The sequence below is a fragment of the Gopherus evgoodei genome, chromosome 9 (genome assembly GCF_007399415.2).
Source record: "Gopherus evgoodei ecotype Sinaloan lineage chromosome 9, rGopEvg1_v1.p, whole genome shotgun sequence".
Taxonomy (NCBI): Eukaryota; Metazoa; Chordata; order Testudines; family Testudinidae; genus Gopherus; species Gopherus evgoodei.
This window is the reverse complement of record NC_044330.1, coordinates 107,697,456-107,720,925: the sequence shown is the minus strand read 5'-3', so window position 1 is coordinate 107,720,925 and position 23,470 is coordinate 107,697,456. Positions and strand designations below refer to the sequence as shown.

The following is a 23,470-nucleotide window of genomic DNA, read 5'->3' as shown; positions in this document are numbered from 1 at the left end:
CTGGTTTCTCCTTCGGGTCCCAATTCTGAGCTCTCAGTCTATCGTCTGTAATGCTGATTTTGTTGAATGTCTGGACATATTTTGCATTTCCTTTAACTTATTGCCATCCCTAGGAGGAGGCATTGGGATACTCACTGCATCAGCCTATCCAGGTTAGCAGCTTACTACTCTTAGCTTTGATCTGTTGCCTTCTAACTGTTCTCAAAGGATGGCCTCCCTGCACCTCCCATGAGTTAAACAGATCCTAACTGCCTCAGAAAGCCAGGTCTTCCATTTTTGGTTTTAGTTATAGGCAGGATCCCACACACCCAAATACAAAACTGTCCTCTCTGCCTAGGCTGGATTGAAAGCAACAAAGCACAAGCAGATTCTGATCCACAGGAAGTCCATGGGTCACGGAGCCATTCAGAATCTGGCTATCTTGCCTCAGCAGCCTAGGGCTTTGCTTACCTCTTCAATACCTAATATTTTTCTAGAGATATCATTGCTTTTCTCCATGCAGACAACAGATCATTCTAATGGTCTTTAATGCAAGTGTGTGCCTGAGGCCAACATATTATGACACTTGACACATAACATACAGTACATGAAGGCCATGGGCTACAGACCCCAACAACATATAGCCTTGTGACCAGCTGCTTATTTTAAAATCTCACTCTGCCTTTTCCTACATTGAAGAAACGCTCAGCCCACACCTGCTTGTTTCTTTGCCAAATCTCACTTTGCAAACTGAACCTGAAATACAGGAGCACAAAGTGCTTCCTGAAACACCACCAAATGCCATACTCCTTGGGCTGCACAAAATGCTCCTCTCTGGGGAGAGCCTCTGCACCTCAATTCACAGATGGGCTTTGTGGCAGAAGAAGGAATCACATGAACATTTCCCCAAACCACCTGCTTTGGAAATGAGAGAGAAGAAACAGAAGGAAAGGCAACAAAAATGATCAATGGCCTGGAAAGCCTTCCATAGGAAGAGAAAAGGAATAAAGAGGTCAGAGAGGACAAAAACTAAGAGGGGGTGTGATAGAAATGTATAGAAGAATGGCAAAGAAGGGAGATTGGGTGCCCCTATTACACCCATAACACAAGAATAAGGGCACAAAGAAATCAAAGGGAATCATTTAAAACTGACAAGAAAATCCATATTTTAAAGCCACAACACATGGAATATGGAACTCACTGTGACAAAATATCATGGCGGCCAAAAGCTCAGTAGGATTCAACAAAGCATTAGCCATTTGTATGGCTAATGAGGACATTCAGTTACAAGCATCCTGTGTCTGTTGGTGCCCAGACAGGATGGTCCACAGTTCTGACATAAGGCAACTGTCCTTATTCTTTCCAGTGGGTCAGTAGATAACTAACAGCTGCCTTGCCCAGCAACATGCAAAGTAAGGTGTCAGAACCCAACTGTTCCCTTTTTTCAGGGACAGTTCGGATGAATTGCCTTGCTAAATAGCTGCCACTCAGCCTGGCACAGGCAGCACCACTTGGCTGCTAACACCTTTGTGAAGGGATTAAAGGCAAATCTGTTAATTTTAAAAACAATGTTTAATTAGCATCTTTTAAAGAGAGAGACTCCTACCACCTGCTCAAGCTTCACAAGGATCCAGCCCCTGAGCACAGACCTCCAGCCTCTTTTGGACTTTTCAGAACCAACTGCTTTCATATTAAAAACTGACTAATATATTAAGAGCTGTCCCCCTGTGGCAGTAGCCAGGAGAGAAACAACCTAGCCCAGCATGCTCAGGGACAGCTTATTCCGTGGGCTACAGCAGCTACAAGGTTAGCACATTACTAAGTAGGGATGAGAGCCACATACTTAGCAGGATCAGCTCTTCCTCTTCTGTGCCCAATCTCCTGGGCAGTCGGCAAGCTTCGCCTTGCCACAGGATCTCATGGGAGTCCACTGCTGGCTTCTCCTCAGCATCACCGTGGCACTATATTTACTGTTCCTGTCACAGAAACAAAACATCTGCACCCCCACTCAGTCTCCCCGACAAACTCTGCTTCCAGTAAACAGAGAAAGAACCAACAGTATTGACTCCCAAACAGCACAGAGATTCCAGATTTCACCAAGCAGCACCAGCTGTGGCATCAGAGAGTATCTCTTCACTGTTGACACAGCCACTCCAGCACCTGCTTCAGAGACAGGAATAGCCCCAGACCTCCCCAGAAATGGCAGCTCTGCGTACATCCCCAGATGTCAAAAGAGCCCTCTAAGGAAGTACAACTATTCAATGTGTTTGTAAAGCCCATTCTTCTTCGAGTGATTGCTCATATCCATTCCAGTTAGGTAGGTGTACGCGCCGCGCGTGCACATTCGTCGGAAAACTTTTACCCTAGCCACTCAGTGGGCCGGCAGGTCGCCCCCTAGAGTGGCGCCACCATGGCGCTCCATATATACTCCTGCCGGCCCACCCGCTCCTCAGTTCCTTCTTACCGCCCGCGTCGGTCGTTGGAACAGTGGAGCGCGGCTTAGCTGACCTCCACTTCCCTAGCTACTCGTTTTCTCGTATATAATTATGCAGTTATAACACTTTTATATATATATATTTGTATGGTTATACGTTTTTCCTTTGCTAACATGGTTAGTTTAGTTAGCGGGGTTCAGGAAGTAGCCCTTCCATGAGCCCAGTGCCGGAGCCATGCATGGCTCACCAGATTTTCAAAAGGGGCCCGGCTTACCAGAAGCCGCGGCCGAAGAGAGATCTACATGACTCCTGTTTGAAGAATCACACTTGACAGATAAGTGCCCCATTTGCAAGGCTTTTAAGCCGAGAACAAAAAGGTGCGGGACTTTCACTTGCCCCTCCACCTTGGGCGCGGAGCGATGTTCAAGCGGCGGGCAGAAGCGCCTCCTCGGCACCGGACCCCGCCGGTACCACCAGGGCCTTCCGGCACCGACCGTCGCCGGCACCGATGTCGACTCGGCACCGTTCCCTTCTTCCGAGGTCGAGAGAGTCTACGATTTCTGCTGGTGCCTGGCGGCTCCCCGGCACGCGCCGTGGTTGAGCCCCCTGCTCCCGCTACTTCCGTGCCACCTGCATCGCAGCCAGAGAGCTCGCCTCAGTTGCGTTATCCGGCCTGCAGAGGCACCGATGACTTCGGCTCCGTCGATTCCAGTCCCCCAGGACCAGGGAATCCGGTGCCTGGCAGCTCCCCGGCTCGCGCCGTGGTAGAGCTTACTGCTCCTGCTGCTTCTGTGTCAGCTGCACCACAGCTAGACAGCTCGTCTAAGATGGCTCGCCCGGCGCCGACGACGTCGGCACCGTCGATCCCGGTCCCACGAGGGCCGTAGAATCCGGTGCCTGACGGCTCCCCGGCACGCGCCGTGGTTGAGCGTATTGCTCCTGCTGCTTCCGTGCCAGCGGCACCGCAGCCAGAGAGCTCGTCTAGTCGGATCGCCATGCGCTGACACCTACTACGGCACCGATGACGTCGTCACCGTCGATCCCGGTCCCATAAGGGCCGTAGAATCCGGTGCCTGACGGCTCCCCGGCACGCGCCGTGGTTGAGCGTATTGCTCCTGCTGCTTCCGTGCCAGCGGCACCGCAGCCAGAGAGCTCGTCTAGTCGGATCGCCCGGCGCCGACGCCTGCTACGGCACCGATGACGTCGTCACCGTCGATCCCGGTCCCACAAGGGCCGTGGAATCCGGTGCCTGACGGCTCCCCGGCACGCGCCGTGGTTGAGCGTTTGCTCCGGCTGCTTCCGTGCCAACGGCACCGCAGCCTGAGGGCTCGTCTACGTCGGATCGCCCGGCACCGACACCTGCTGCGGCACCGATGGCGTCGGCACCGTCGATCCCGGTCCCACACGGGCCGTAGAATCCGGTGCCTGACGGCTCCCCGGCACGCGCCGTGGTTGAGCGTATTGCTCCGGCTGCTTCCGTGCCAACGGCACCGCAGCCAGAGCTCGTCTACGTTGGATCGCCCGGCACCAACACCTGCTGCGGCACCGATGACGTCGGCACCGTCGATCCCGGTCCCGCAAGGGCCATAGTATCCGGTGCCTGACGGCTCCCCGGCACGCGCCGTGGTTGAGCGTATTGCTCCGGCTGCTTCCGTGCCAACGGCACCGCAGCCAGAGCTCGTCTACGTCGGATCGCCCGGCACCGACACCTGCTGCGGCACCGATGGCGTCGGCACCGTCGATCCCGGTCCCACACGGGCCGTAGAATCCGGTGCCTGACGGCTCCCCGGCACGCGCCGTGGTTGAGCGTATTGCTCCGGCTGCTTCCGTGCCAACGGCACCGCAGCCAGAGCTCGTCTACGTTGGATCGCCCGGCACCGACACCTGCTTCGGCACCGTCGATCCCGGTCCCGCAAGGGCCGTAGAATCCGGTGTCCGACGGCTCCCCGGCACGCGCCGTGGTTGAGCGTATTACTCCCGCTGCTTCAGTGCTGACGGCACCCCAGCCAGACGGCTTATCTAACTCGGTTCTCCCGGCACCGGCACCTACCGAAGCTCTGATGACCTCGGTACCATGGATCCCGGCCCCACGAGGGCCGTCGAATCCGGTGCCTGACAGCTCCCCAGTACGCACTGTGGTTGAGCCTGCTGTTCCCTGCGCGCCGGAGATGTTACCAACGGCGAGGGCTCTCAGTGCCATGACGGAGTCAGTGCTGCCTGACCCGGGCACCGCCGGTACGGGTAATACAGTCTCTTCAAGGGACTGTCCCCTGTCAGTACAGCAGAGCGGCACCGTCTATGATCACGGTCCCGCAGACGCGCCAAGTCCTGTCGGCACACCGGACACCACTGGCAGTCCCGGTACTGTTTTCCTCGGTACGGGTCACACTCACTGCACCGGTCGGTATCCCGTTCGCCGACCCGCTATCGGCACCGTTCCGACATCTGGCACCGGGGCAGGTACCTTGACTCCTGTAGCTCTTCTCCGAGCCTCGAGATCTCGGTCGACCTCCCGACACCGTTCTGGTTGCGGGTCTGGATCTCGTTCCAGGTACCGATACGCCTCCCGATGCCGGTCCCCGGTGCCGAGTTGGGCAAGGTCCGAGTGAGTCAGGGACTCGGCCCGTGCCCTCTTTTAGTACCTCCATGGCCGTCCGGACACGCATCCGTGTCACCCCATATGCGCGGATTTTATGCTCAGGACCACGATCCTGATATCATGGCCAGCGGGCGCCAGCCCCGAAGCGGAAAGAGCCTTGGCGAATGCAAGGTGTATTCTGCAGGGGCCCTGCACCTCTGGGGTGCGAAGCAACAAGCCTTGCTTAGCTGCGATACTTATAGCACCTGGGTGGAGGAGTTTCTCCCTCGAACCTCCCACCTAGAGTTCGCTGCCGTCTTGGAGGACGGGGGAAAGGATTTACCCTTTGTTGGTAAAGGCATCTTCGCGGCAGAGACAGCCCCAGACTGCGAAGCCTGCTGGACAATAGGGTCCTAATGCGTCTCAGCGTGTGTACGCTTGCGACCAAACGCAGGCCTTTATGGCCCCAGCCGCCATACTCTGTGCCTAGCCAGAGGCAGAACTCTGGAAAACGGCAAGGCCAAGGTGGTCGCAGACAAACGTCAGGCCCCCTAAAAAGCCAAAGTCGAGGTCCCTCGCAATTACCACTGGGACCAAAGACGGACCTTCCAAGGTTCACCGGAGGGCGGTGTACCAGTCGCAGGACGGGATCCTGATCCCGCTTTCTCCTGGCATGGCCCCAGTTACTTTTAGGTCGCTGGGTCCTGCGCACGATGGAGCATAGGTACCACCTTAAAATTGCTCCAGCCCTGTCCCCCTTCAGCGGACAAAAGGGGCTAGCGGTTTTACTCCCGTTATGCCCTAGTCCCCCACTCGACCACAGGTCAGACCTTCCTGGTCCTGCATGGACTCAACCGGTTTGGGATAAGGTTGAAGTTCTGCATGGTATCCCTGGGAACCATTATTCCATCCTTGCCTCCGGGGGGCTACTATGCCGCCCTGGATAGGAAGGACGCGTACTTTTGCAATGCCATCTTCCCTCCGCATGGGAGATGCCTCCGCTTTATAGCCAGCGGTGAATACTCCCGGTTTACGGCCATAGTCGCCGCCTACCGTAGCTATGTCGGATATGCGTTTTTCCGTATTGGGACGATTCGCTTATCCGAGGAGACTCTGACACACAACCCACTCAGCCGTGGGCATCGTCACGGTCTTATTCACAGATCAAGGCCTGATGATTACTATAGAGCAATCCACTCTGGTTCCCACGCAGAGGTTGGGCTTCCTAGGGGCTATCTTGGTCTCCTGCCTAGCCGGAGCCTGCTTATCGCAACTGCGGTTTTAGGCGATGGCATCAATCATCTGAGGTCTGAAGGCTTTCCCAACGACCTCAGCTCGTTCTTGTCTCAGTCTCCTGGGTCCATGGTTGCCCGCAAGTTTGTAACCAAACACGCCAAGCTCCGCCTCCGTCCTCTCCAAGTCTGGCCCACCTCGGCGTACCGCTTGGACAGGGAGCCAATGGTCATGGTAGTCACCGTTCCCTCGAACGCCTTAGGCTCCCTAGAGTGGTGGCTAACCCCCTCCTTGGTGTGGACAGGATGCGGTTTCATCCGCCCCAGCCCTCACTGCCCCTGACGGCGGACGCATCATCTCTCTGCTCGAGTGCTCATGGTCACCTCCGAGCTTAAGGCCTTCGGTCTTCTAGAGAGCTGGCATTCCTCATTAATGCCCCAAAAATCAGAGTAGTCCGCCTGGCGTGCCAGGGGTTCCAGCGGCAGCTGCGAGGCCGTTGTATCTCGGTGTTTACAGCCAACACAATGGCCAGGTGCTTCATAAGCATTCAGGGGGGACATAGTCCTCCCCCCTTTTTTGTCAGGAGGCCATCCATTTCCGGGTCTTTTGCATGGCCCGCTCGATGGAGCTGGCGACGTCCTTTCTCCCAGGCGTTCGGAACGTCTTATCTCTTTGACTCAGCAGGTCTTTCCTGTCTTACGAGTCATCACTCTGCCCCATGTGAGGCGTCCCGCTTTCCGGAAGTGGAAATGGTTTCTCACACAGACCTGTTCGCTCACCGCGAGTGCAGGAAATGCCAGGTGTCCTGCTCCTTCCAAGGTCTCTCCTCGGAATCGATCTTGGACGCATTCCTGATACCGTGGAACGGCCAACTGCATTATGCCTTCCCGCTGTTCCCACTGGTTCGTTACGTCCTGCTCAAATTCCGCAGGGGCGGAGCGTGCGTCATCATGATCACTCCAGAGTGGTCCAGGCAGCACTGACATACCACGTTGCTCGGCCTGTCAGCCCAGACCTCATCACTCAGGGCAATGACAGGCTTCGTCACTCGGACCTGCAGCCTCTTCGCCTCACGGTGGCTCCTGCGTACCTGAGTTGGGGTGACAGGCAGCCTTCCACCTGGTCAACGTACCGAGCCAGGTGGAAGCGTTTCCTTTACAGCTGCAGTACGCTCGATCTTGCTCCTGCTGAGGTCTCGATCCCCTCTTTCTGGCCTGCCTCTGGCCTTTAGCGGCAGGATCTGGCGGTATCATCGCTGAGGATACGCTCAGCAGCCGTCCCTACCTTCCAGCAGGCTAAGATGGACGTTCAGTGTCCCACGCTCTATGGGTTCGAGGTCCCTCAAGGGCTTGGAGCGCTTGCACCCTCGGGTGCGCCGCCCAGCCCCGCCCTGGGGCCTCAACCTAGTCTTGGCCAGACGGGTCTCTGAGATCAGAGCTCTTACGAAGGTTCCACAAAGACAAGGTGCAGTTGTGACCGCACCCGGCTTTCCTCCCTAAGGTGTTTTGGCCTTTCATGTTACCCACAGCTCAACGCAATGGGCATAACCTTTGCACTCCTTGGACATCTGTGGAGTGCTCGCATTATCTTGTGCTGACTGAATCATTTCCTAAGGTGCCCCAGCTCTGCCCCGGTAGCGGGCCAAAGGGAGGGCTTGCTTGTTTTCCTCTCAGAGGATCTCATCTTGGGTGATGGCGGACATCCCCACTTGTTCTGATTTGGCTCATATTTCACCAAGCCACATCACCGTGCATTCTACCAGGGCTCAGGCTTCATCTGCCGCCTTGCTGGCTCGTGTTTCTACCCACGAGACCTGTCGCGAAGCTCCATTGGTCCTCGGTCCTTACCTTTGCTTCGCAGTATGCCCTGGTTCAGCAGTCAAGGGAGGCTGTAGCCTCTGGCTCGGCAGTTTTATTCTGCCATATTTCACTCCGACCCCACCGCCTTTGTAAGGCTTGGGATTCACCTAACTGGAATGGATATGAGCAATCACTCGAAGAAGAAAAGACGGTTACTCACCTTTGTAACTGTTGTTCTTCGAGATGTGTTGCTCATATCCATTCCGCACCCGCCCTCCTTCCCCACTGTCGGAGTAGCCGGCAAGAAGGAACTGAGGAGCGGGTGGGCCGGCAGGAGTATATATGGAGCGCCATGGTGGCGCCACTCTAGGGGGCGACCTGCCGGCCCACTGAGTGGCTAGGGTAAAAGTTTTCCGACGAATGTGCACGCGCGGCGCGTACACCTACCTAACTGGAATGGATATGAGCAACACATCTCGAAGAACAACAGTTACAAAGGTGAGTAACCGTCTTTTACGTCCCCACCCTCTTTCAAAGCCATGCTGAGCATCAGCAAGGGGCACTAGTAGCAGTCTTCAGGGGTCAGAAGAGCTCATGTCACTTAACCATCCCCTCGCCCTGCACCCATCACCCCCACACGCAGGAGAAAGACAGTAGTCTAAACCCAAAGAGCTCAGAAATTACACTATTGCAGGATACCCAAAGGTTTCTGCCAGGTTACAAGACATGCCCAAGAGAGAGTGGGATACAGTGCTCACTTCAGGACATGCTGAAATCTACTTGTGCCTTGTCTCCACTAGGATTTGACGGCAAGATAGCTATCGCAAGTTAGATGACTTCTATTTTTATTTTTTTTACAGGGAAATCACTTGTTTTTGGCAGTGAAGATACTGTATAAACTGGAAGAGCTAAAGCCTAGCGCATCCCAGGCTACAATACAACCAGCTAACGCACCTTCAAATGTCACTTATTGGCATGATTTTTTAAATGACATTTATGTACCTGCACAATCATTCCAGACACAGTTATACTAACAACACATGTTGCTACTGGCAGCTTATTTTGTTTAGGGAACCAGTAGAAGCTATACTGGCAAAAACACTGTTTCACTGGTACAAACTGCATTTTATTAAGAGCATCTATGCTCTGCTACAAAAAGGAACTATCATCAAATGCTGGACTTTAGAACTTGCCTACACTTGAAAGTTCATTCAGATCAAGGTAGGGTGAGAGTTTAAAGTGCAATAGCTATTCCTGAATTCCGAAGAAGTGTCCACATATGGAGTTGAGCCCTCGTCCAGACTAACCCGCGGCATCGGCGGGTTAAAATCGATTGCTCGGGGATCGATATATCGCGTCTAGTCTGGACGCGGTGTATCAATCCCCAAGCGCGCTTACATCGATTCCGGAACTCCATCAACCCGAACGGAGTTCCGGAATCGACACGGAGAGCCGCGGACATCGATGCAGCGCCGTCCAGACTGGTGAGTACCTCGATTTTAGAAATTCGACTTCAGCTACGTTATTCTCGTAGCTGAAGTTGCGTATCTAAAATCGATTTTAATGCCTAGTCTGGACGTGGCCTGAGTGTGCTTTATTCCAGTTTAACTTAATCCAGTGGATTAAGCTAATCTATCAGACAATGGCAGGAGGAGATCCAGTGACGGAAAGAAGTTAAAACAAAAATCAGAACAAATAAAATGTAAATTTTTCACATCAAGAAAAACTAACTATTGGATCAATTTACCTTGGGACAGTGTGTATTCCCCATCTATACAAGTTTTTAATCAAACCTGGATGTCTTTCTAAAAGATACAGTCCAACTCAACCAGCAGATGTGGGTTTGACGCAGAAACCATTGAGTGAAATGCTATGGTCTCGTTACCCAGGAAATCACCAGGGCCCACATCTGTGCTGGCCAGTCAGTGTCCGGAAGTGATGCTTGTGGGACATCCAGACCAGCAGGCAAAGAGCTGCTAGAGACTGTCAGTTCACTGGCAATCAGCTCATTCCTACAGACACAGCCCAACCATGCCAGGCCAGCTGGGCAGCTGGGGGGACAAGAGAGCCCAGCCCGTGGAAGGAGAGAGTGGTTACAGGCCAGGCAGGTGGGCTCTGAGGTGCAGCCCCCTGGAATGGGCTGCAGGGGGAGGGGGGCTCAACGCAACAGGGGGCCACAGGCTGTACCCCCCAGGGTGGGGTGGGGTGGGGGGGAAACAAGAAGGGGCGGGGCCCAGGCCAACCCGGTGAAGCGACCTGAGAGGGTGAAGGGCTGAAGGGCAGGAGGGGCCCAGGCCAACCCTCCCAAGGTGAGGGGGGGCTGAGCGGGGGGAGGGGCCCGGGCCCAGGGGGAGGCCTGCGGGGGAGGGGCCCAGGGGAAGCCTCCCAAGGTGAGAGGGACTGAAAGGGGGGCGGGGCCCAGGGGGAGCCCCGCGGGGGGGGGGCCCAGGCTGAGCCTCCCAGGGTGAGGGGGGCCGAGCGGGGGCCCAGGGGGAGCCCCGCGGGGGGAGGGGAGGGGAGGGGCCCGGCCCGGCCCGGCTCAGCTCACCTAGCAGACGGGATCCCCGGCGGCCCCGAGCCCCATGGCAGCCCGGCTCCCGAGTCCCAGGCCCGGACACAAAGCCGCGCGGGCGGGAGGCTGCGGTGGCGGCTCCGCCCCCAGACCAGACTCGCTCCAATCAGCATCCGCTCGCTGCCTCGGCCCCGCCCCTACCAAGCCCCGCCCCACGGGCTCGGCCTATCACCGACATTGTCTTTTACATACGACGCCCCGCCCATTCCGCAGGCGGCGCGAGGCGTCTCGCCGGCCTGGCGCCGCCCCCCGCCCCGAGCCGGCGGCGGTTGGGGAGGCGGATCCAGCGCCGCCCCGCGGGCTCGGCTCGGGCGGGGAAGCCGGGAGGCGGGTCCCGCACGGGCGGGCTCCAGCCGGGCGTTCACACGCGGACTGGCGCCACCGGGACTAAATCGGTGCGAGAGGCCGCGCTGCTCCTGAGGCCCCGCCCCGCCCCGCCCCGCCAGGTGTGACAGCGGCGCGGCCGGGCCCGGGGCGGGGCCCAGATCCCAGCGAGCGGCCGCTCTCCCGCGGGGCCGAGCAGCGCCGCCCCCCGGCCAGGGGACCGCGCGGCTCAGCCGGCAGCTCAGGCAGTGACGCTTCCCCTCGGCCTGGCGGGCGGGCGGGCGGCTCCAGTAACGCCACCGGCGCAGGAAGCCGCAGAGTTCGGCTCCAGCACGCGGGCCTGGCCGGTCTTCCCCCGGAGCAGAGGGACTCTCCGCTGATTGCAGACGCTGGCCTGGCCCTTCTGCCGGACGCACCGTTTCCTGTTAAGGAGCCGCCTGGTACCGGCCCCATTCCTCCCGCCTGTAACTCAGCTTCAGCAGAGGCTGAAGGACTCGGGGCTGTGTTGTTGTGATTGGGGAACGGGGCCGTCCTGGGACTAGACCTACACAGCGGAGTGAGCAGCCGAGCTGCCCCGTCTGCAGGGCACTGCCAGTGGGCACAGCTAGTGAAAGTCACTTGAGCTGTTAGTTAATTGTAGCTTTCAGAGTGTAGAATTGTCTAGTGACTTGGAGCAAAACTAAGTTATTACATGAGAAATGTCTGTTTTCCTTTCACGCAGAACAGGCTGCTGCCCCTGGAAGAAGCGTTTACAGCTGGGAATGAGACAAACTCCAACGAGTGAAGCTTTAGCTAGACCACGTGCTAAAAAGGGCAGTGTGGACAGTGCTGCCTGGCCTGCAGCTTGGCTCTCAGGCCTAAGCAGTCAGATGATCTTGGGAGCCCAAAGTGCAATGTCCATGCTGCCATTTTTAGCACACTAGCTTCAGCCCCAATACCTTGAGTCTGTCTAACTAGGCTGGATGGGTCATTCCCAGCTACAACGTAGACATACTCAGTATGGCCTGCTGGGACTCTAGGATTTTAGATTGGCTGTAAATGAGAGTTATTCAGAATTTCTCCTCTGGCTCCAATTTCACCCCTAATCTACTCCATGGCCCCTTGCTTCACCTGGCAGGAGCTGCTCCAATAGATTTTCCAAACACATGATGTCCTGCTACTTTGCAGGGACTCTGGATTACCCTGAGCAGGATAAGGGCTCCCAGTTGTAACAAGTTATTAAACACCAGTATTTCAGGCCAGTGAGCCATGCTGACCTGGAGAGAAGACACTGCTACTTGCTCTATTAAACACCTGAATCTCTCTCAAAAACATCTGACTACTTCCCCAGGACTCCACTGTGCCAGATATAACAAGGGATGGTAAAGCAGTTGAGTCACTTTCCCACGTTCCCACAAATTTGAAAGTTCCCTGCAGACTGTAAATAGTCTGTGAACCTGCTACCAATCTTAAGGCTGAGGGAATCAGGAATGATACATGAGGTGAGTGTCCTTGTCTGGCCTAGGACCACGGCCATGTCATTGTCCTCTAAGGATACCTTAAGTAGAGGCTAGCCCAACATCTGCAGTATAATCTAAGCTGGCACCCGCTGACTGCTGAATCCCTGCGGGCAGTGTAGGTAGGCGGGCTCATCATTCTAGGCCTTCCACACTGATTCAGAGTTGGGCTTATAGGCAGTTTTGAAAGAGAGGCTGGTCTTGATGTGAGGGATCTGCACCAGGATCTGACACCTCAAAGTGACAACTTAGGAGTGGATGGCACACCAAGAAGGGCAGGGGCGGTGGGTGCAATAAAAGCACCACTCTTAGCCATCAGTGGTGGACACTCTCCAGTTGCACTCAGGATGGTTCTACACCTCTGACTAGAGGATGATAGGGGACTGCAAACCCAAAGGACCTTGTGACTTCAGCTGAACCATAGCATCAGCCAGATGTGATGGCAAGAAAAACAAGCATGTCAGGGACACAGTGTGTCCTGGTCTCTATACACAGTCTAGGCCTGACCTCTAGAACATGGAGAAATGTAAACTTCACAGACTACTTGAGAGCCAGGAACGTCTGCCAAAGTCACCACTAGGCGTAGCTGCCAGTGCTTCCAATTCCATATATGGACAAAAAGGAGGGGCCGCTGGAATATCAGTGCAAGGAGGAACATATGTTTCCTGATAGAGGTGGGCCAATGACAACACTGGGCAGCATCCATTGAGTGGGGAGCAATTTCAGCTGAAGAGTCTTTAGACTTAGCATTCCAGCCCCATATCTAATAGCCAGGGTGACATAGCCACAGACTATGGATCACCTTGGAGCTGGGGCCCTTGATTTGATTGGCTGGGGCTAGTATATAAGGAAGGGGGCCCTCAGCCAGGCCTTAAGCGGGTGTCAGCACTCAGCAATTTCCTACCTTCAGGTCTGTACTGAGCGATGATGGTCACTGTCTGCCCCGCCCGTTTCAGAGCTGCTGCCGCCTGCTCATGAGTTGCATTCCGGAGATTTACACCATTTACCTGACCAAACACAAATGAGGGAATCCAATTAGTTATTGATAGGGCAGCTGAGTGCCACAGTGCCTTGAACTGTCCTCAGCACACCAACCGAGACACGCTTCTCTCCCTCAAGTCTGCTCAGAAGCCCTTTCCAAAAATAACCCCCTTAGCTAACGTCTCCCTGAGATGCTAAGCAAGCGATCCAACTGTTGATCAGTGACCAAGTTCCTTCTCTGACCCCTCTGCAATACCACTAGAAACCCCCCATTTATAGCTTGACCCCAGACTCCAGTCCTAGCCAGCAATACACCTGCACAGCTCTCTCTCTCGCCACAGGTTGCAGTAGATTGCTGGTTGAGAATAGTGCAGAGGGAAGATGGCTTCAGTCACCCCCTATACAGCCCAGGGAAGGTGCTCACTTCCCCCATTCGGGGTTCTATATCCACCCAGTGCTACTGCCCCTGTTTGCACCTTAGGACTCCTCACGCTTGGAGGGAGGGAGTTGTCCTGTGAATGTACCCATTTTCCCCTGGCCTGCCTGCTGGTGAACTGAAAGAAACCTGTGAGGGAGCTGACAGCTCTGAAGGTAAAGGTGACAGTTGTCAGCGTTGACATTCCTCTGTCTGTGCCAGCAAGATGTTCTGGGTTGATTGAAACTGCAGTGATTGAAACTTGGTTGGTGGTCACCTCTGCAAATTCTGGGTTAACTTGCAGTGACTGCTACACCCCAGCAACCGACTGAAATATTTCTGTGTGGATGCAAAATGCATTTCAGTTGGCTGAGGGGGAGGGACAATTTCTCCCATGCAGGTCAGGCCAATATCTGCAACCTACCAGTAACAAATTCACATGCATTAGAGAAAAAGGGTTTTTCCCATCACTAAGGCCTTATCTACAGAGAAAAGATTTACTGGTTAGACTGATCTAGTTATACAATCCCTCTGTGTGGGCACATATTCCAGTATAAGAGTGGCTTTCTTAAACCCCTTCCCAAGCATAAGCTACATGACGTGCATCCAACTAAGCGGGCATTCATCCATGAAAGCTCATACATCTGTTAGTCTATAAGGTGCCACAGAACGCTTTGCCGCTTTTATAGAACCAGAGTAACACGGCTACCCCTCTGATACACGTAAAAAGTTACTCTTATATCTGTATAGTGTGTCCACATGGGGAAGGTGGAGTATACCAGTATAACTAGACCAGTTTGAATTCACACCTTAGCTCATACTGGAAACACTGTCCTGTGTAGACAAGGACTAGCAATCCAAACTACAGGCTGAGTAAAAGCAACAGCCGATAGGAACGATACACGCCCATTTCAGCGGCCAAACAGGAAACCATTACAAATAACACACACACACACACTGACCCCTCTCCAAAACGGCTCTAGATAAAATCACAGAGTCTCTCAGATCAAACTAGAGTCCTTCTTCACCCAGATGATTGATAGTCCCTGCCCCACCCCATGCACTGCCCAGGAGGAGACACCAGGGCATTCCTCCCCAGACAGTACACTCCTACTAGCTCGCTCAGGGCCAAACTCTCAGCTGCATCTGGGGATCTTTTCAGCTCGAAGTCCAACTCCCAACTGAACCCCATTAGAGTAAATGCCTCGGAATCTGGCATGCCTGGGTTCCAGGGGACTAATGTCTTCCCTAGCAACGCAGAACTCCAGCAGCACTAGAAAACTCCTTAGAGCTAGGGGTAGTGGAGGCAAGGGCTGTGCAAGCTTCCTACTCACTGGTTTGCCAAGGCACCTCTGGCTAGTCCCATCCTGGACTTCCAGCCACGCCTCCGCAGTCGCGATTTCAGCCCAGGCCAGTTACGCCAAGTACTGTTGTTTTATGATGTGAACAAAGGCATCTTGGAGATTTCATTCCAAACTCCCTTGAGACCCCCCGTGTGTCCGAACCAAGGTCTCTAGAAGCGTAGCCGTGGTCCCATGGGTGAGCTGAGTAAACACCTAGGTCCCTGGGGCCTGGGCTCTGGTTGCTGGCCCATGTCACTGCACCTGCACTACTCTTGTTGCCTGCACTAGCACGCGTGGGTATGCCTCCCTGCTCTATGATCACATCTTCCCTTGCTGTGCAGACACACCCGGAGAGAATCATTCCCCTCCCAAGCATTGTGGCAATCTGCATTTCTGCCTCAGGGCTCAGCTGTAATTCCTAGCCTCAGCCTCTCCCTCCCTGGCCTGGCAAAGCTTGGACAGTGGTGCTAGGAACAACAGGGTCAGGCTGAGATGGGGAATTCAAACCTTGCTCTACAGCGTTCGCTGCTGCTCAGTTTTGGAGTCATATCTGTGGTCGGTCCCTGTGAGATAAGGGCATAAATTGGTGGGGCTCTTTAAATGCCAGGGAATGGAGGAAAATCTGCCCCCCCCCAAGATCTGCTCTGGGCTCATCTGCATGGAATCAATACACTCATCCCAGTGGCAGGGACCAAACAGAGATGGAATGGACCCGACCAGGCTAGGCCAAGCTCAGAACCCCCCTAAAGAATCCCTCTGGTGTGTGGCTGAAAGGATGGTTTTTAGGCAGCATCCACACACAGCTACCTACCCTGAGTACACAGTGCCACTGCCCCCATCTGCACCTTGGGGCTCCTCACTCTTTGAGGGAGGGAATCTGGGTTTTGTTGGCCAAACTGCTCAGTTTTCATATTGCAAAGCTCCCCGTGCACACTGAGAGCTGGGGAATGAAAACACGTGTCTGAGACTGAACTGCAGCAGGACTGCGTATATTACTGTCTGGACTCATAGAAAGAGCAAATAGAAAGGAGCACAAACACTGCCAGCTTAAGTGCAAGAATGTAATAAGAAAAGCCAAAGAGGAGTTTGAAGAACGGCTAGCCAAAAACTCCAAAGGTAATAACAAAATGTTTTTTAAGTACATCAGAAGCAGGAAGCCTGCTAAACAACCAGTGGGGCCCCTTGACAATCAAAATACAAAAGGAGCGCTTAAAGATGATAAAGTCATTGCGGAGAAACTAAATAGATTCTTTGCTTCAGTCTTCATGGCTGAGGATGTTAGGGAGATTCCCAAACCTGAGCCAGCTTTTGTATGTGACAAATCTGAGGAACTGTCACAGACTGACGTGTCACTAGAGGAGGTTTTGGAATTAATTGATAAACTCCACATTAACAAATCACCGGGACCGGAGGGCATTCACCCAAGAGTTCTAAAAGAACTCAAATGTGAAGTTGTGGAACTATTAACTAAGGTTTGTAACCTGTCCTTTAAATCATCTTCGGTACCCAATGACTGGAAGTTAGCTAATGTAACACCAATATTTAAAAAGGGCTCTAGAGGTGATCCCGGCAATTACAGACCGGTAAGTCTAACGTCGGTACCGGGCAAATTAGTCGAAACAATAGTTAAGAATAAAATTGTCAGACATATAGAAAAACAAACTGTTGAGCAATAGTCAACATAGTTTCTGTAAAGGGAAATATTGTCTTACTAATCTATTAGAGTTCTTTGAAGGGGTCAACAAACATGTGGACAAGGGGGGGCTAGTGGACGTAGTGTACTTAGATTTCCAGAAAGCCTTTGACAAGGTCCCTCACCAAAGGCTCTTATGTAAATTAAGCTGTCATGGGATAAAAGGGAAGGTCCTTTCATGGATTGAGAACTGGTTAAAAGACAGGGAACAAAGGGTAGGAATTAATGGTAAATTCTCAGAATGGAGAGGGGTAACTAGTGGTGTTCCCCAGGGGTCAGTCCTAGGACCAATCTATTCAACTTATTCATAAATGATCTGGAGAAAGGGGTAAATAGTGAGCTGGCAAAGTTTGCAGATGATGAATTAATGGTAAATTCTCAGAATGGAGAGGGGTAACTAGTGGTGTTCCCCAGGGGTCAGTCCTAGGACCAATCTATTCAACTTATTCATAAATGATCTGGAGAAAGGGGTAAATAGTGAGCTGGCAAAGTTTGCAGATGATACTAAACTACTCAAGATAGTTAAGATCAAAGCAGATTGTGAAGAACTTCAAAAAGATCTCACAAAACTATGTGATTGGGCAACAAAATGGCAAATGAAATTTAATGTGGATAAATGTAAAGTAATGCACACTGGAAAAAATAACCCCAACTATACATCCAATGTGATGGGGACTAATTTAGCTACAACAAGTCAGGAAAAAGATCTTGGCGTCATCGTGGATAGTTCTCTGAAGATGTCCATGCAATGCGCAGAGGTGGTCAAAAAAGCGAACAGGATGTTAGGAATCATTAAAAAGAGGATAGAGAATAAGAGAGAATATCTTATTGCCCTTATATAAATCCATGATACGCCCACATCTCGAATACTGTGTACAGATGTGGTCTCCTCACCTCAAAAAAGATCTTCTAGCACTAGAAAAGGTTCAGAAAAGGGCAACTAAAATGATTAGGGGTTTGGAGAGGGTCCCATATGAGGAAAGATTAAAGAGGCCAGGACTTTTCAGCTTGGAAAAGAGGAGACTAAGGGGGGATATGATAGAGGTATGTAAAATCATGAGTGATGTGGAGAAAGTGGATAAGGAAAAGTTATTTACTTATTCCCATAATACAAGAACTAGGGGTCACCAAATGAAATTAGTGGGCAGCAGGTTTAAAACAAATAAAAGGAAGTTCTTCTTCACACAGCGCACAGTCAACTTGTGGAACTCCTTACCTGAGGAGGTTGTGAAGGCTGAGAATATAATAATGTTTAAAAGGGAACTGGATAAATTCATGGTGGCTAAGTCCATTAATGTCTATTAGTCAGGATGGGTAAGGAATGGTGTCCCTAGCCTTTGTTCATCAGAGGATGGAGATGGATGGCAGGAGAGAGATCACTTGATCATTGCTTGTTAGCTTCACTCCCTCTGGGGCACCTGGCATTGGCCACTGTCGGTAGACAGATACTGGGCTAGATGGACCTTTGGTCTGACCCAGTACGGCTGTTCTTATGTTCTTATGACTCAGTCGCTGAGACTCTAATCGGGGGGCCTGGTGTTCAGGCCTTGCTCTCCCAGCTTTGCCCGGGCAGCCTCATTTTGCTGTGGAAAGGGTCAGGTGGATTTGTGTCTGCACTGCTGAGAATTATAACTAGGGATGCAAAACACAAGGAGCTCAAATGAGCTGCTAGAGGCCAGAGGACAGGCACTCTGTAAATGCCCAAGGTAGGGGAGACAGGCAGACTGCTAGACATAATGCAGCTATAACAGCAAGAGCAGCTCTCGGCCTCTCTTGGCAGCAGTGACAGGACTCACCGACAAGATGCGGTCTCCTCTCCGCAGCTCCCCACTGAGGTCGGCGGGGCCGCCAGCCAAGATGAAAGAGACAAAGATCCCCTCTCCATCCTCTCCCCCGACGATGTTGAAGCCCAGTCCGGTGGAGCCTTTGTGCAGGATGATTTTTCGGGGCTCTCTATGTGAACAGACATCAGACATTTAGAGAAAGGAGGGCACAACTGCCAACAAAGTCAACTGCAGTGCCCTGGGATCTGGTGCTTCCAGCTGTGCAGAAAGAAGGCAAGCCACTGAGCACAGCAGGACGAGAGCTTCCTGACACACCTGGAATCTGGCAGGGCTGAAGTCTCCCCTGCACCCAAGCTCAGCCTCTTGCGACTCATCAGCCAGCAATGAGGAGGCTGGCAAATCACAGAGCAGGTGCTGGGAGTTGCACCATCCAACAGGCTGGAGCCAAGGGCTCCTGTCAGTCACAGGATCTGGGCCAAGGGCTGGAGGCGTTTGGAGCTCAGCAGCTGGCTGAACAGGCCTCTGTACCCAGAGGAAAGGAGCTGGGGAAGGGAAGGACTGACTCTTGGGACTATAATGGGGCTCCAGAAAAGCTGCAGCCTGGGCAATACGCCACCAGGCTATGGCTGCCTGGCAGTGAGCTGGGAGGCAGTTTATGCCAGCCAGACTTTCACCCTGAGAATAGCCAAAGAGCACTTGACTGGCCAAACCCACTCCTTGTCAACAGAATGGACTTTACAAAATCATTTCTGTCGCGATTCACTCTGAAACATCTTCAAGTGCTACTGAAGGCTAACACAAATAATTAACTTTATCAAGACTTTATAGCAAAGTGCAGGTCGCCCAGGTGAAATAAATGCAGATGTGAGTGAATGGTTTAACACAGACACTGGTGTCAAGCGTGGATGTGTTCTGTCATGTCTCCTGTTTGGCTTTGCCATTGACTACCTTATAGACAAATCCAACACAGGCAACGCATGGCTCAGCAACAGTACCCTAGTTGGATGACATAGTCCTTCTAAGTGATAGTTCACCCAGACTGTCCAGCATCACAAAACAGATGGGATTAATAGTTAATTATGAAAAAACAAATCAAACAAGAACCCCAGCAGTTACCAACTCAAGCATTTCTTTGGAAGGCAAAGGAAGAAAGAAGCGAGTCAATTCATGTACCTTGGCAGTAACATGCAAGCTAATGGGAATGTCCAGAAAGCAGTAATGTCACAAATTGGCAAGGCAGCAGCTGCAGTTACCACAAAGATTCTCAAACTCTTTTTGCTGGGACCCCCTTTGAAAATATTTCAGGCTCTGATGACCCCCTCCCTCCATACCATGCCACCATTACTTCTGTGCTGCTGCTGGTGACAGCGCTGCCTTCGGAGCTGATCGCCCGGCCAATAGCCACCACTCTCTGGCCGCCCAGCTCTGAAGGCAGCACAGAAGTAAGGGTGGCAATACCATGACCCCTTTACAAAGGCTTGTGACCCCCTTTTGGGTCAAGACCCCCAGTTTGAGAAATGCTGATTTACTAGCCAACACAAGATTTGGTCATTGAAAATCTAATTATACAAATTACAAATCTTGAGCCCAAATGTTATTTTTATCTTAACATACGGATGTGAAAGCTGGAAATCCACCAAAGGTACAGAGAGACAGACATTTAAGTGCCTTAGAAGCAAATGCCTCAGGAAAATACTAAGCATTCAGTGGACCAAATTTATACCATAACGCTGAGATTCATCAGAGAGTTTAACAACACTTTATCTCTAAAATTATCCAGGAAGATGATGGAAATACCCAGGACATGTGCTAAGAATGAAGCCAGAGCATCTGCTGTGGAGGAACATGTTAAAGTGGCAGTAATCCCTTTGCAGGACACTACTCAGAGAAGTAAAACATATGGAATGTAACCACCCTGAGGCCATGCAAAGAGCAGCCCAGGCCAGACATGGAGAGTGGAACCCTGTTCATGGCCTACGTCAAGTTCGGTTGTGCAGGAAAGGTTCAGATTCTGTCAGGGGACTGAACAGGCCCCTCTGCGCACAGAGGAAAGGAGCTGGGACAGGGAAGGACTTCGACTCTGGGTACTACAATGGAGCTCCAGAAAAGCTACAGCCTGGGCAATACGCTGCCAGGCTGCAGGGGAGCCTTTTCCATGAGTCCCACGGGACAGACATAGGCTCCACTATCATGAGCTATGAGGGAGATTTCTCCCCCTTCACTGACATACTCATCCTGGCAGCAGGATTTACGGCGAGGGACACCGGCAGGGAGCCCAGAGCCAGGGTCACTTGGAGACAGTTACGGGAAGAGAGGGAGAGCAAGAGAAGGAAGGAAAGAAGGAAGAATAGGATGTATAAGGAGGGCTTAGGCCTGGGCTGGAGCCTCTCGCCCAGGCCCGCATAGCCCCATGGTGTGAGCAGGACAGGGACGGGGGGGAGGGAGGAGGCACTAGGAGGAATGTGATAGAATTAAGGAAAAAGGAAGGCAGAGTCTCAAGCCAAGCCCTGACGAGGAACGAGAGCCAGCTATGGAATTGTCTCCAGGGGAAGGGGTGGGGGTCCCACTGCTCATGACACTATGCTAGTAAATGTTCAATAGAGAACAACCCTGCCCTGGCCCCTAGGAGATGGACTGGATGGGACCTCTGGACCTCACTTCATAGGCTGTCCCCTCCTGCCCCAAAAGCTGCCATCTCTGTGGCTCATGGGCAGCAGCCCTTAAACCACTGTGGCATTTCTGCAGGGAAGGGGGTCAGGCTGGCACCCATGGGCTCTCAGCTGGCCTTGTTCTCTGTGACCCTAGGAACTCTCAGACAGCGGGGACAGCGGTTTGTTTGGCTGCGGCATCTAAACCACTGTGTCCAACCTGGAGTGTTTAGTCTTCTGCTTACAGAATCTAGAGTCTGTAAGTCCCAGTGCCCTGCAGTCTTGCTGACAGACCGACTCCCCTGCCCCACTGCAGGGAGGGGTTGTTTCAGTGGAGTAAACTTCAGTACAAACCTCCGCCCACCACTGCTCAAAACCACAGACACTGAGGGCTCCCGTTCCCCCAATACAAACCCCTAACTCCAGTTCTGTGTCTGCGTTACATCCAGCTGATGTTAACCAGGGCTGCACGCACGCCTGTCTGCCTTCCAGGACAAGCATCGTTAACTCCTAGGTTATACCAAGGCTTGGCACAAGCAGAAATGCCAGGCATGGAACAGCCAGGACTTTTCGGTCAGTTCCGGTATCACCCCAGCCAGGCACTGCACCCTGTGCCCAGAAACCTCTCCCAGATGCTCCTCGCTGCCTGGGCAATGGTCCCTCTCCCCTTCCCTGCATCAGTTCAGACTAAGTGGTATTACAGAACAGTACCTTTGGTCCCATTTCTTCCTGTGGCCTGGCTGCTGCCGGGAGGGAGAGAGAGATGGGGGTCCCCCATAGGACATGGATGACGAGACGTTAACAGTGAACATTGGTGTGCTCTGCCTGCGGTTTCCCTGCCTGGTTCTTGCTCCTCGAGTGAGCGTGCGAGGAACAGGAATGTTCTGAATGCTCTCAGCTCTCAACCCCCTGCTCTGTTTATCTCTGCCTTCTCTCTCCTGGGGCTGCTGCAGGACACGCGTCTTCTTCAGCCGCACTCAGCTATTGAGAGGACACAGACTTCAGCACTTACTTCACTCTCCTTAGACCTTATGGACTTAACCCATTCTTGCCCTCGCAGGCAAAGCCAGTATCATCCAAGCCGAGGTGCGGAACAAAGGATAAGCTGGCAAGTTTACTTTGTATACTTGGAATATTCTCCAATAACAGATCCTGGCCTGTGGTAACCTCTCCCACCAGCACTGACACTAGGCCTGCAGTAGCACCTTCCCCTAGAATACAGAAGTGCAATGGCATCAAAATGCCAATCAAACCCTATGCAGCTGGGGCCAAATCAGCATGCAGTAACAGAGTGCAAGGGGCAGCACACTGCTCACTGACACAGGCAAAACCACCGGTTTCATGTCAACCATCAGCTGTACCAACAGCCTCTGACTTTTCACCTAGAGCAGTGCTCACACAGTCAGCTGACGGGGCAACTAACAGAGCTCTGACACTGATGGGAGGACTGGCTGCTGCCTGTCCAGGCAGATCAGGAGACCAGACAACACAATTCTATTTGCTGCCCTAGCACAGAGCTGTGTGCACAAGAGGCTCAGTGTGCAGAGAAGCCTCACACCCCATCACCAATGCAAGAACCCTGCATTAGAAGAACCCATCAGATTAAAGTGATCGTATTCAGACCCTACCATGTCTCTGGACGTCTGACAAAAGAGAACGTTACCCTCATGTGGTGACCCCAAAACCCTCTTAGTCTAAACTGCCATGCCAACACGCCTCTCTCCCCAATCCCCACCCTAAACAATCCTTCTCAGTACTGCTCTCCCAGCCTAATCTGGTGAGATGGGGACAGATGGTGGAGCTCTGGAAGAAGATGGGGGTGCTGCTCTGGCCAGGCTAACTTTGTGCTGCCCGTGCGACTGGAAATTCCAAGAGTGGAATGTGGGGGACCTTGTCGGTACAGGGCAGCGGAGCGGCCGGATGCGCGGCTGGCGAGTGGAGTGGGGGCGACAGTGGAGCCAGCTGATGGTCGGGATGGAAAGTTGGACACAGAACATGGAAAGTGCTATGCCAGTGGTAAGTAGGTTATCATGAACAAGAGCCTGCCCTGAATAAATCCTGCAGGCACAGAATTAAGCTCCCAGACACCCAGGTCCTGAGGCTTTGGCTGATTTTTCTCTCTCTAGCTTCCACTCTGAACACTGGGTTTGTCTGGTAACAAGGGACTGAAGTGCCCATGCAGAGGCCTTG

The 23,470-nt window shown here is 53.0% G+C and overlaps 1 protein-coding gene across 9 annotated transcripts in view; it reads right to left on the bottom strand.

Moving 5' to 3' along the window:
- DLG3 (discs large MAGUK scaffold protein 3) overlaps positions 1-23,470 on the bottom strand; it is a 192,194-nt gene that overhangs the window by 41,873 nt on the left and 126,851 nt on the right. For 7 of the 9 annotated variants that reach the window (XM_030574753.1, XM_030574754.1, XM_030574755.1 and 4 more), the window contains 2 exons: positions 18,645-18,801; positions 13,321-13,423 (listed from right to left, as the gene is read on the bottom strand). In XM_030574753.1, the coding sequence (XP_030430613.1) occupies positions 13,321-13,423; positions 18,645-18,801 (260 nt within the window). Of the gene's footprint in view, positions 1-1,822; positions 1,956-10,572; positions 10,646-13,320; positions 13,424-18,644; positions 18,802-23,470 lie in introns of those variants that run through there. The other 2 variants (XM_030574762.1, XM_030574761.1) reach the window with 2 other exon arrangements.